The sequence below is a fragment of the Ammodytes marinus genome (genome assembly GCF_949987685.1).
Source record: "Ammodytes marinus genome assembly, chromosome: 6".
Taxonomy (NCBI): Eukaryota; Metazoa; Chordata; class Actinopteri; order Uranoscopiformes; family Ammodytidae; genus Ammodytes; species Ammodytes marinus.
Genome location: NC_137235.1, coordinates 27,208,368 through 27,221,871, shown reverse-complemented (window position 1 = coordinate 27,221,871; position 13,504 = coordinate 27,208,368). Strand labels below are relative to the sequence as shown.

At 42.2% G+C, this 13,504-nt stretch overlaps 1 protein-coding gene across 2 annotated transcripts in view; it reads right to left on the bottom strand.

Moving 5' to 3' along the window:
* Window positions 1-13,504, bottom strand: part of LOC307251892 (SEC14-like protein 1) — a 31,236-nt gene that overhangs the window by 7,041 nt on the left and 10,691 nt on the right. For both annotated transcript variants that reach the window (XM_080029337.1, XM_080029338.1), the window contains exons 3-12: window positions 7,562-7,711; window positions 7,314-7,445; window positions 5,241-5,369; window positions 4,216-4,525; window positions 3,740-3,849; window positions 3,068-3,257; window positions 2,172-2,260; window positions 1,815-1,885; window positions 705-876; window positions 121-255 (exon numbers count right to left, since the gene is read on the bottom strand). In XM_080029337.1, coding sequence (XP_079885463.1) covers window positions 121-255; window positions 705-876; window positions 1,815-1,885; window positions 2,172-2,260; window positions 3,068-3,257; window positions 3,740-3,849; window positions 4,216-4,525; window positions 5,241-5,369; window positions 7,314-7,445; window positions 7,562-7,711 — 1,488 coding nt within the window. The remainder of the gene's footprint in view (window positions 1-120; window positions 256-704; window positions 877-1,814; window positions 1,886-2,171; window positions 2,261-3,067; window positions 3,258-3,739; window positions 3,850-4,215; window positions 4,526-5,240; window positions 5,370-7,313; window positions 7,446-7,561; window positions 7,712-13,504) is intronic.

Here is a 13,504-nt window from a genome sequence, read left to right as displayed (position 1 = left end):
AAAGCATAGAATTGGGTCAGTGAAGGAGATATCTATGTCCCAGAAAGTTCATATCCAGAATGAAACTAGACCCTCAAATGGTAACATACAGATAAAGCTTGAATCTTCACACACACTCACCATACACTCCCCTCCCAGGAAGTCAGGGATGATCTCCTTGTCTATGTAGTCCACCAGACCTCCAGGGCCCTGGTAGTCGTTGCCTGCATAGATGAGGAACTTCTTGCGGGTGTTTTCATCAATGAAGGGACTCACCTAAGGGCAGAGGCGGATGTACATACCAAATTAGTTTAGTGCTAGTAATCCCCTGGCAGCATTCTTTGAATTTACAGAAACACTACGAGTAGAGCAGAATGTGTGTGTTTTCGAAAATGGGTCTTGGTCTGATGCAGAGAAGAATGTTTGCTGCAGATTTGTCTGGATGAAAATATTTAAAAAAACAATCATACAACCATAAGTATCCAAAAAATAACCAAAATCTGTACGTTTCTAAAAAGAAGTCGATCAATGCGTCATACTGTCATATGGTATTTCGACGCACGCAATGACGAATGTACAAGAGATAACTGTGCTCGGGCCCGGCTGGAGCTGGAGCAGTGTGAGTGCTGGCCAGCGGGGGAACGGCACGGGGCAACTGGTCCTAATGTGAGTGTGCCCTGAGCCAGGTTGTTTGAGCTACTATGTATCCCCCTCCTGGTCCTCACCAGTGTCCAGAGGACAGGGAAAACTCTGGGAGCTCTCAAGATAAGCAGCCGTCCCAGAGTCTCGGGGTAGTTGGCCTCCACCACCTCAATGATCCTCAGCAGAGCCTTGACTCCCGGCCGCCACAGGTGACGCATGTTCAGCCCCTCCAGATCTACCAGACACGTCCAACAGCTGCAAGAGAGGAAGAGAGACAAGGACATTTTTGATTAGCACACGCCTCGAAGACACACACTCACACAACAGAGACCAAGCCTCTTTTAAATCACTTAGCACCTGTCACCCTCAAGTGACATTTAAGTGGTGAGGGCGACACTTGTTTATCCTGGACCCCCCCCCCAATTCACATCCTCCCTTTCCCTCTATCTACTCTGTGACGTGAAAGCCCTTTATAGTTAACATGCATTCCTGTGTGGCCAACACCCCAGCCACCTTCTCCTGTGTGAGAGGGTTTGAGAGATGGCAGATACCATCTCAGTTCCCTTCCTGGTCATACTTGAAGTAGAGCCTAGTGCATTCTTTCCATTTAGGGGGGGATAGTGCTCTGGTTGTGGGTGGATGAGCAACAACTGATGAACCTAATCCAACTAGCTTGTATGTTCCTGCTGGCGGTACAAAGAAAGAGTGATGTTGCTAAATGAAATCCTTTAAAAAAAAAAAATCTTTTCCACGTAATCCTGCATTTGTGTCCACCTATGACCGCATTAAAATATTAGATTTTATGTATTCCTTTTGATTCATTTTGTTTAATAAGAGAGAATATCAGGATGGCACGCACCATGTTACATTTCACTGCACATATGGTTTAAGCAACAAACAAAAAAAAAAAACTTTGAGAATGAATTTTTTTGTTACTTTATAAAATCTCCATCAATCCGTCTTTCTTCAAACGGCTTGTCATTCAATCTAAAGGTTTGTAAATATATAAGACAAGGGAAAAGCAGTGAATACACACATTTGAGAAGCTGCAGCCAGAGACTGTTGACATTTTTACTTGATAAATGACAAGCGAATAGCCAATTATCAAAATGGCTGAATTTTTTTTTATTTTCTATTGATCCAGTGAATCAATGCATTTTTCAGCTCCACATTGTTTGGTACTGAAGGTTTACCTGATTGGCCGACCAAACACCTTGGTGTTCTCCTCACAGCGTCTCAGACCCTCTTCATTAATAGACAGCACCTGAAAGGACACAACATGAACTCAGTGGTCTAGTCCAATCTTTCTACAGCTTCTGGCTCTCACACTTGGAACCTGGGCGACTTACAGTGAGTGCAACATCAAAATAACAGGCGGGTATTTATAAATGTACTGTACTTATTAAATCCTGGTGTTAATTCCTTTGGAAGGAAATGCCAGTGTATAATAATTCCCTGACCTGTAATCCAACCACCTACTACTTGACCTAGAAACTCACTGACATACATAGAGAGATAATACTTTCATAAGCCTGAAGTGTGTCACATACATGTCTGAGAAGAGACTCCTCTCCGAGGGCGCGCACCAGTCCTTTGGTGTCCATCTGACCCAACCTCAGGACGTACAAAGGACGGCCATCTGCAGGAGTTAAACAAACATTGACATGATTTATCACAGTGTTTACATTCTATAAGGACTCATATTACATGAAAGGGTTTGCATAAGTTGCCTATTTTTTTTTCTATTTTTGTGTAACAAGATAAATGACTGAGTTCACACAGAAATGTTCTTATATTTTGTCCCAGGTCATCCGATACAAATAGTTGTGGATTGAAATGAGATTGATTTTACTGATGTGGGAACATTTAAGTTCGATTTATTTTGTCAACAGTCACCCTCCGTTCTAACCACGGAATCCACCTCCACAGCATGCACCGAAACCAAGAAAGGGATCTGCCAGATAGTGTAATCTACCTGGTGAACAAAGTCGAACTGACAAATTGGCCTCATGTTTAATGCAATTGCATGGCTCAGGGCCGTGAGTTGCCAAGACTTTCTTTAGTGTGTGTGTGTGTGTGTGTGTGTGTGTGTGTGTGTGTGTGTGTGTGTGTGTGTGTGTGTGTGTGTGTGTGTGTGTGTGTGTGTGTGTGTGTGTGTGTGTGTGTCTGTGTGTCTGTGTGTCTGTATGAGCGAGCCGACGCACATATAACTAGAGTCTGTAGGAAACCGGAGAACTGAGATCCTCCCTGAGTTAAGACGAGTGTAAGTATAGCCAGGTTCAACATGACCTACATACATCCTTAGGTGTGCATTTTGGGTTGTGACTGCACACGTGAATTTTTAGCATGATAAAATGAAATGTTCAGCTGTCTTGGCATATGGTTGTAGATGTGAGATTTTTTTAAATGAAATGCACAGACTGGTACTGTGTGTCAGGGCCTGTACCTCTATCATGGTGGTGCCAGCCCCCTGTGTAGAAGTCCTGAAGGACCTGTGGTGAGCTCCAGGTCTCCAGCAGGTAGTCCACCTGGTGCTGCTTCCTCCAGGTCAGGGACTGGCAGAGGATCTCCCGGGCCTTGTCCATGTTGAAGTCCCGGGCACGCAAGAAACGCAGTATGTGCTCGTCCTTAGGGATCTGGAAAGTAAAAGGGGAGTGTCTTTAGCTTGTTAGCTTGTATTTGTGAAGTTGTAAATGACTAAGTAAAAACAAACAACCACAAAGCACCATACTGGGTAATGTAAATGTGTGGGGGGCGGGGTATGTTTGTTAGTTTGTTTTTGTCACATGGTATATGTTATTTGTGTTTGTACCATGTTGTCGTATGCTCCTGCTGTGAATGTGTAACAACAATTATGATAAAAAAAAAAAAACACAAAGCTGCTTATGTCACTTTCAATTGGCTTATTTTGATAGACCACTGTTACCATGCAAGCAAGTAGCTTTAAGACCAAATAATGATTCAAACGCAACAACAACCTAATCTCTTGCAGATGTCCCTAATAATGGAATTTGGAGGTCGACGGCAAATTCAATTACTATCGTTCAACAAATCCAAAAATGGCTGTCTGGTTTTACTACTGGTTATTACAAAAAAAAGTGCAAAAACAGAACAATACCTTTCCCTTGTGCGTCTCCTGAAGCCATTTGCGAAGTCTGATCAGGCAGCTCTCCTGCAGGGGGGTCAGGTCGCCTAGGTAACGTTTGATATAGTCTGCATCCAACTTATCTGCAACAAGAACAAAACATCTCCAGTCAACACATGGGGGAGGAACTTAACTGTGAAAGAATGTGGTATACACCTTTAATGAAAGCATAACCATCATCAAATCTTTGTCATTTCTGCTGTCGACAATTCAAGCCTTTACATCATTATTGTCTCTGATTTTAATTTCAAATGTATTGTCCGTGCATCACTAAACACTAAGGCCTTGCTTTCATTGCTTCGGGCTAAAGAACACATACTGCTATCACTTTGTACTATAATGTCAACTGTGCTAACACTCAAGCAGCAGTTATTAAAATAAGTCATTGGGGAAGATTTAAAACACAAGTGCTGTGTCTTCATTTTACAAGCAAAGCTGCAGGCACAGACCTTCAGGTGTCCCGGCCAGGATCTCTGTGAGGATGTCTGTCTGAAGTGCTGCGCTGCTGCTGCTGCTGCTGCTGCCGTCCTGCTTTTCTTCCTGAGACGAGACAACGCTGTCCTTCGCGTCCGTGGGCAGTGGGATTGGGATGGAGATGGCGGGTGTTACGGTGAGTTTGGGGAGTGGGCTGGGCGGGCTGCTGGAGAGGCTGGAGGGTGTGGGGACGGGCAGGGGAAGAGAGGAGGGAGTCCAGCGCGCCACCTGGGTGATCCCTTCATCTTCTAGCTCCTTCAGGTAGAACTCAATGATCTCTTTTCCCTGTGAAGAAGCACAAGGGAAAGGAAAGAAGTGTCAGTAGGGTGAAGAAATAGCAGAAGAGACATTTAAGGAAATTAGAATTAAAAAAGGTGGAGGAGGGAGAGTCAGCCGTAATGGAGAATTATTGTTGTCAGAATTGCCGTTTTGTCAAAATGAGTGAATATCTCCTCGTGAGCCGCGATTTCAACACGCACACACACAGTACGAACAGGTGGCAGATTGTTAAGGAGATATTCGCTGATTCTGACAAAAACTTTCTTGACAACAAGTGCCACCAGAATCGCTGACTCTACCCAAAAGGAAAGAATTTGGAAATATAAAACAACGATACTTGATATTATATCTTTGCATGCAGGGAGAAAATAAAAGGACTGCATTCAACGTTTGACAATCCTTCGAAAAAATGAAGGCAGGTGACTCACAGGGCCCCCAGCATGCGACCCCAATCAACTCAATGAGATGATACATGCTTAGTTACAGCATGAGACACACTGACTGACTCATGCTCCAGACACCCCTCAACACCAAGCGTCACACAAATGATTGAGGTCAGTTCTAACACACATTCTGCTGTATTCTACAAGTGTAACTCTTTTGTGAACAAATAAATAATGTATATGTACTGATTAGGTGAAAAACACACACACACACACACACACACACACACACACACACACACACACACACACACACACACACACACACACACACACACCTTGTTGATACTGCTGGCGTACTGTTTCATAGCAATCTTTTCCACATTGCTCTCGAAGCCAAAGAAGGACTTGATGTCCAGACTTGCGGTCTGCTCAAAACACGTCCAGGCCTCATTCTCCGGGTGAACCTGTGTCAACATAAACAAACAGGTACTTTACATTGTGCTGTATACACATGCAGAAGAAAGATCAAGGTTACTATGGTAACCACGCACCCGGCTTTACAAGACGGTGACGCACACAGAGGGACATTTCATACTGTGCACAGTGAGTAAGAGTGTGTGTATGTGTGTCAGTCTGTCCTTATAAAATGAGCAAATCCTTAATGCATAAACAGCTGAAAAGTACAGCAAGGAAACACAAGGACCCTCATGTCTCTGTGTGTGTCGAAGAGGTTCTGAGAAGCCATGTTACATAAACAATGAGTCTCTTTTAAACAACACTGAAGAAAAACATTGGCATTAGCTAGTAGTATCAGTAATGTATTAAGTATGACAAAGCATAATTATGACATTCATATTCATCTGATTCTAAAAGAGATAAGGTAACTCACTGCTTGTGATGGAAAAGAGCAAAAGACTAATCTAAAAAAGAAGATGTATTCTTTATATCTTTAAAGGGATCCTAAGGATTGTTATCTGTGCCAATGTAGGCACATTTTTATTGAACAGTATGAGCAACAAGGAACATCCATTAAAAACTATTCCCTTTCTTCACTGAACTTTACTGCATTATACCACATCAGCCAGCTAATGTTGCAGAGCTACTCTCCTGAATGACAGCCGGCCTCTAAGCTGCAAGGATTTCACCATGTGTGGGTGAAGATTAGAGCGTGAACGGAGAAAAAAATGTTTTAGTCGCACCGATGATTGACACTGTGGGTTGGCATTGGCAATATACACATTCTGAACAGCTGTGGGGGTCATATCAGCTGTCACATGTTAATTCCATGATGACAGGACAAAATAATATATATACTCGGCTGTCTGTGGGCTCCCTGCTGCCCCTGTCTGTAGCCTGTGCATGTGTTACGCCACTGTACAATCTTAAGTGCTTTTTGTACTTACAACTTCAACAGACTGATAGCATAGGTCTTCTATATTTTAAACTGCTTCCTGTCAATTTTGCTTTCTAGCATGTTAAGCTTTTAATATCAATAATTAAGACTTTTCAACTTAAACTAAAAAATACGGTGTGCCAAATAAATGACACTACATCTGTTATTTCAATACGTCAGATACATATTTAAATCAACATTAAGGTAAAGATAAGAATGAAGGGATACAAATAATGTAACCAGACACTCCGGATATTTTAAAAATATACTGTGCACTAATCCTTTTATAATGGGCTTAAAACACCAATAAGAGTGGAAGGAAGTCAAGACTTTAATGCTTTTATAAGTCACTGTGATGGTAGCGTCATTAGCTTTGGCTAACAAAATATTCCAGCTTTAGCCAGGTCCTTTAGCTCTGTGTAATTGAGCTGTCCATCCTGTTTACTCTTGGCACACTGTAAGAACCTCCGTCCATGCGGCCCTGGCCCTAAAATTAGCACTCTAGTTTGGTTGGAGGCTTATACAATGTGCTTGACCTCATTAACTCAAAGAACATCCATTCATGTACACGCTAATCTGAAGTCAGAGTAAAGAATGAAGCCAGGGAGAAAAGGGGAAGGCATTCTGGTTTCAGGTCAGTATTTGAAAGCAGTCAGCCAGAATGTGATGGACTGAATAATTCACAGAGAGAGATATGGGCTGAGATAGCTAGCAACATGCTCAGGGCTAAGCCTAAACACAGCTTTCTCTGCAGGGAAGCATGGAGGAGATTGGACAAGACAGACAAATTAACATAGGTGTGTTGGCAGCCTTCAGAGGCAGATTAACAGAATGGTGTGTTTGCCCATTTGTCTGTGAGAACACAGATGTATGGTTCTGCATAACTCCATGGTGTTGAGCATGTCAACACCATTTTTTTCCTTTGGAGAAGTATACTATACATATTGTGTGTTATAAGCTACTTTTGAACAATAGCCTGCACTAAAGGACCCAGGGGTGTGTGTGTGCTACTGACCGAGTACAGGCAGGTCTCATGGATGATGACCCTGTTGGAGAAGGTCTCGTTATGGGATTCAATGTGAAGTGTTCTCTCCTTTCGGTTCAGCGTGTTTTGCTGGTTGAAGTAGACATAGTCCACGCCCGCGATCTGCAAATCACACACACACACACACACACACACACACAAAATAATGTAATAGGAATTGAAACCAAAAATTCATTTAACTTTGCAGCTAGAAATAAGGACAGTGAAATGCAACGCACCCTTTTGAGCAGACGTGGGGCATCAACATCCAGGGCACAGCGACGCTCCACCCTGGTGGTTGAACAATCCTCGTTGGTCTCTTCATTCATCACTTCACTGGCCACAAACATGGGGATGAGGTGACAGGTGGGGAAGCGGCGCTCATAGGCCTGAAGAAGGACAGAGCATGAGAATGGTTAGATAACAATCAGTGGAGGATATGATTTTTTTTTAAGTTTCAAGTTTCATGCTGGTGAATAAAATAGTAAAGAAAAGAATAGAGGGAGGTTCCAATAGCTCAGGTGTCATCTCTCTACGTGCTGTGCAGACAATAAGAATCAGACAACAGCGCTCGAGAGATAACACTTGTATTACAAAAGGGGGTTATTGTATATGGTCCTCAGTGTATTACGGAAGATGGTTTTAAATGGTTTTATAGACAACTCTTCACCATCTCTTGTTTGTAGAGTGTCACAAGAGTTTACTGAGCAAGTTCAAATGTCCCGTTTTGACAGTCAAACTAAATACTTTTTTTAACTAATGTTTAGAGTACCTGCTTCCTCAACATGGTTGTGGAGTAGGGCTGTGACATACATTTCCAGCACTTTGAATTGATGGACTTTTGATTTGAGCTTACAGAAAGGCTATAACTGATGTTTAAATAAACATTCTGCTCAAGATATATTCAGTTATTGGGGACTGTAATGCCAGCTTAGATTTAGATGATTAGAAAAAGTTCACATATTCTTCTTAAACCCAAGTATTGAGCTAAAAAGGACTTAAGTATCTGGATAGGTGTTCCTTGGGCACAGAATAGCTCTATGCAGCCAACAAGTGAGAGGCAGAACAAAAGCTCCTTCAACTTTGCACAGTTCCCAAGATCTCATATGAGCTCAGCCACGGCGGAAAACGGCACTTTTTTTGTAAATGAATGCCTTTCCAAAAAAGGGCCCAATACACATAAGAGCAGAGTGCCCAGGGCACACTGTATCTCTAAATTACGTGTTTTCATAAATGCAAAACACTGGCGAAGTTATCTCTCAGTTACGCAACTGGGACTTGGCTAGCACAGCATGCAGCAGCAGCAGCACCCATTTCTTCCTTTATCACCAGCATTCTCCCCTCTGGGATCCTATTGGTGTGGTTGTATAACTGTCGAGTGTAAACACAAGACTAGACTGGTAAGTCAACAGACTCAGTGATGTTCTTGATAACGTGTGCTGGAGATGGCCCAAGATTATCATAACACTCAGCTGGTCTGGGACTCTGCGGTATCCTTGCCGCGTGAACTCACAAGACTTTTCCTCATTTTTAACATCATATTAAACTCCATCGTGCAACTTAAGTCTCAGGGTATGAGTGAATGAATGAGCAAATAAGTGAATGATGGAGATTTCATGAAGGGCCAGGAGTAAACGTGACAAAAGACAAGGTAAAGTACCAAAATGTGGAGAATGCAGCAATAAGATAACATCATCTGCATATCTACTTCATCAGGGAACATGGTGTACATGTCTAAAGGGCGAGAGAACAGGACTGTGCAAGAAAGAGCAGGTATTGTTTACAAAACTTTTATTTGGGGCCGGCTGAGTTCTGCTGCGCTCCAGCTGAACTGGGAAGGCAGAGTTTCTGCGTTCCCAGTCTGAAGTTTTAACTGGAAGGCCCCTAAGGTCAGACTTGCTACTTGGAAACTCACAGAAACCTCACCAACCACGAGTTCAACATTCAACGCTACTGCTCAGCACATGAACAGCAGTGAACACATTGATAATCTAACATTTAAGCTCTTCTGTATTATTTGTGTCACATTAAATCACATGTACACATAGTACTGCTCATTTTCTATCTGCAGATATGTGGCTTACATATTTGTATCTAGAAAATAAAACGGAGCGTTGTTGTCAACTAGTATTGCTAACAATGGCTAACCCGAGGTGATTGCTAAAGGCGAAAGTTCATGCTTTCTTATAATTTCGCACTTGCGTCTCTGGTACGCACAGTCACCTTAAATGTGACGTCACTCCCAAATCCGACCTATCCATCACATAAGATAGATGTTAAACGTCAACAATAGAATAGAAAAAAGAATAGAAAGCTGGAATTAGACACTTGAACCAAAGCCTATGACATATCCTGACAAAGTTGTCAATATAAATGTTTCATATTATCGACTAGTTTGCACAAAATTGCTTTGGAGCATTTCCATATTATAAGAAACAAACACAAGCGTAGGTGGTGTACTGTAGAGTCAACTGTTGAGTATGTCGCTCATCAGAAGCAGCCATTGTTTAGTGAGTAAGTAGGCAGTTGGTAGGGTTGAGCAGCTCCTGGCATAGCGTTGCCAGTGCTAACCGAGGCATTCAGCTGCCCACTGTCCCCTGACTGAGTGAATGCTGAGCTCTGTTTTTCTGCCCTGATGCTCTGGAACACCGAGCGCAGGCTTTGTACTGTCGTCAGCACAACAGCACTGACTGTAAACATCAGTTTAAGCCATTACAAACAGCCATACGTTAAACGACACACGCGACCGCAGATGTCCATGTGCCTTTAAAAACACCACTACTTTCCGGTCAAACAGCAGGCTTCCATAATGTACGAAAACATACAGACACACAGACAGACAGCACACCGCTAAGAGGAACAAAAAAGACTCCATTAGAGCCGTGTTCTGCTTTATGAAAAAACAAACAAAACTGGACAAATAAGAGAAATTTTAGCTGGCCTTTGTTCACTGAAAATAGCTCCGGCCCAATGTTTAAAAACAGGAAAAAGGAGGGTCATGATAACAGGTTCTTCAATGTTATTATTTTTTTTTTTTCATACACAGTGACTCAATGTACTCAACATGATACCAACAATGACAGTGAAGTGTTAATACTGAAAGATTATGACCAACACACTTACACTTCTCAGTCCTTCAAATGTCACATCAGTCTGAAATGTATATTATGGTGGATTACAGGTAGGAAGGAAAACACGATCTCTTGAAAGCATGAGCTGCAAAGTTTATTTAAGAACTTGTGTCAGTCAACAAACGTTGACACTACAGTTGATCCAGGATGAGTCAATGCTCTAACAGGATCTAGTCTGCACTCTGCATAGGTTTCAATTGATGCTCAATAATTGACTCCTCAGTAATACGTCAGTGTGATATTCAGGTCATATGGCATTTATCCAGGTAATTACTCTACGTTGACCTACAGTTTGATGTTGGCAAACACTGTGAATTGTGCCTTTAGTAGTTTTTCCATTGAGACATCTTTTTATTATTGCCTTCACTTCTCCAATATGACATAGAGCAATGGTGCTGAGAACTTGGGGAATGGAATACAGCAATAGAAGTTGCTGGTTAATTGAGTTAGTTGAATTCAACAATAGATAATGGCTTTAACATTACCAGGTGTGTGCTGAAAATAAGCAAAAAGATTTTCCTTACCAACAATAATAAACTGTGATGTTGTATTCCCTTCATTTAACATTTCAACCAGCCGTCCAGGCAACTTCTCAGCTGTTTACTATAACAAACATTCCCCCTGTGATCGTAACCAGTGTCCAGTGATGATTCACCCAAACAATCATTGTAACCAAACTCCACCCACAGTAAATATTCATCGATTCCATGCAGCGGCTCTTTCTTGCATTGCTTTAGCCAACACAGTAAAGTGATACAATAAAACAAAACCTAACCAAGTTTAAAAGCTAGCTGAAACAACTGTGTGCGTGTGAAAGAGATGACTGCAAGAATGTCATCCTCCAGTCTCCATGGTGACAGGATAAGTTCAGGCCCAACTCAAATTGGCCAAGCCATGACTAATGGTTCTTGGAATTTGGCTAGAGATTTCATGTGCTTTCCAGGGTGCGCATGAGAGAAAATTCTTAACAATACTTGGGTTACTTAATCCCTTTCCTGCATCCAGGGAAACATTCTCCCTTTGGACAACAGGGAATGTGGTTAAGGGGCATGGGTATGGAAAACAAGAGCTTTTATTGCTCAGGAAGGGAGATTCAGGAAATCCAGGAGTTCCGAAGGGGAAACAAAAGACATTTTAAGGCTACAAAGGACTGCATGGTATACGTGTAGAATGTACTATTAGGCAAGAAAACAAAAGAGCTCTGGCAGGATGCCCTGCCATCATCTGTCTGGAATTTATGGCAATAAAAATGCATTTAAATATAGCTGTGAGCATGTTTCAAACAAACACAGGACATACCAATCTTTATGCAAATCTTTTTCTTCTTCTTTTTTTAGTTAGAGTGTGAAAGATCTGCAGAAATCTCAACTTAACCTCGGAACATTATATACCTGACGAATCATGTCTGAAACCATTGGCTGAGGGTAAAACCGCCATATAAAATCCCTCTCTTCCCCCTGTGTTGCAGGGCTTGTACGAGCCAGTGAAAGTCTTGATAACCAATGAATTGTTCAGACACTTTTGTGAAAGAAATGTCAAGTTCCAGCTTCTCAGATGCGTGAACTGGCTGCTCGTCTTTGTTTCCTATCACTGTACAGTTTACATTTGGGCTTTGGACTGTTGGTCGCCTTAGGCAACTTTATGAAAAGCAAACTATTTCAGTAAGATTAACAACAAACTGCAGCAAATGAGCAGTTATGAGTTTGCAGGTCAAAAGTTCACCTGGCTTTGTTTTAAGGCAAAATGACTGAGAACCTCTAAGAAGCCATATCACTTTATGCCAACTATAGAATACAGTGCAGAAATGCTGGTAGCAATGATGCTGAGTCAATATAGCCTAACCACTACACAGTCACAATAAATACATGCGTATAAGGTAAAGAAAATTATGAAGCAAAGAAGAAGTGCAATATGTACAACAGTAGAATTTACAGCATTTACATTGAGGACTGAAGTTGCATGACAACTTACATGACTGTGCTTGGAGAAGGGAGGTGTAAGTCCACCAATTCATTGCAATCCAGCACCACACAATTGTTGTACTGGATGGAATGAAACGTAAGAAACAGCCTAACACCAAAGGCAAAGCTTTTGTAACATGGCAACATGGGGCGACTGTGGCTCAGTTGGTAGAGCGGGTCGGCCGATGATCAAAGGGTTGGAAGTTCGATCCCCGCCCTGCCACCTGTGTCATAGGTGTTGTGTCCTTGGGCAAGACACTTCACCCACCTTGCCTCGTGTGAATGTCGATAGTTAGCCTGCTACTGGTGTAAATGTGTGTGTGTGAATGGTAACGTGGGAAAGGAAAACAGGTCTCCCTTGCAAAAGAGTCTTCGGTCTCAATGGGATTTACCTGTATAAAAAAAACAGGTCTGATGCAATGTTTCATTCAATTTAGAGCAGTTCACAAGAACTAGAGGCCGACCGCAAGTTGTATAAGACGTGAACTGACTGGATGGTAAATGTTCTGGTATATCAAGTTTAATTCCGCCTTCAAATGAAATGTTACACTGCTAAAGACAAATGCCACGAGCACAAAAGTGACTCTGTCTTTGTCAATGAGGATCACTTTAACGTTGCTGCCGGACAACAGAGGGCTTTAGAATACTGTCCGTTCCACTTTCTGGGCGCGCTGAATCTCAGATAATGACATTTGCTTATCTAGTCTAGCCTGAAAGTGAGATGAGGGTCAATCTGCTATGGGTAAGATGAAAATCCTTTGACCTTCCAGGCTTCCTGGGACGTCCAACTTCCTCAGTAGCAGTGTCACGTCTCTGCAGCTTATGAACATGGTTGTGTAATAGCAACTACAGAGGTTGGCCTCCGCTATTTTTAAATCAGATGGCTTTTCTGGCGGCTGGGAAAATGGGAACATGTTGGTCGGGGGGCACTTTTAAGATTAAGATAGCGAGTGAGGACAGTTTAAAAGATGGTGTCAAATCATACTCTCTCTCTCTCTCAAACAAAGCACAGAAAAGCTGAGGAGAACTGGCTGCATTTTCCCCCAAAAAATCCCAGTAAATTCACAAGAGGACGAGTGACTAACTAGTG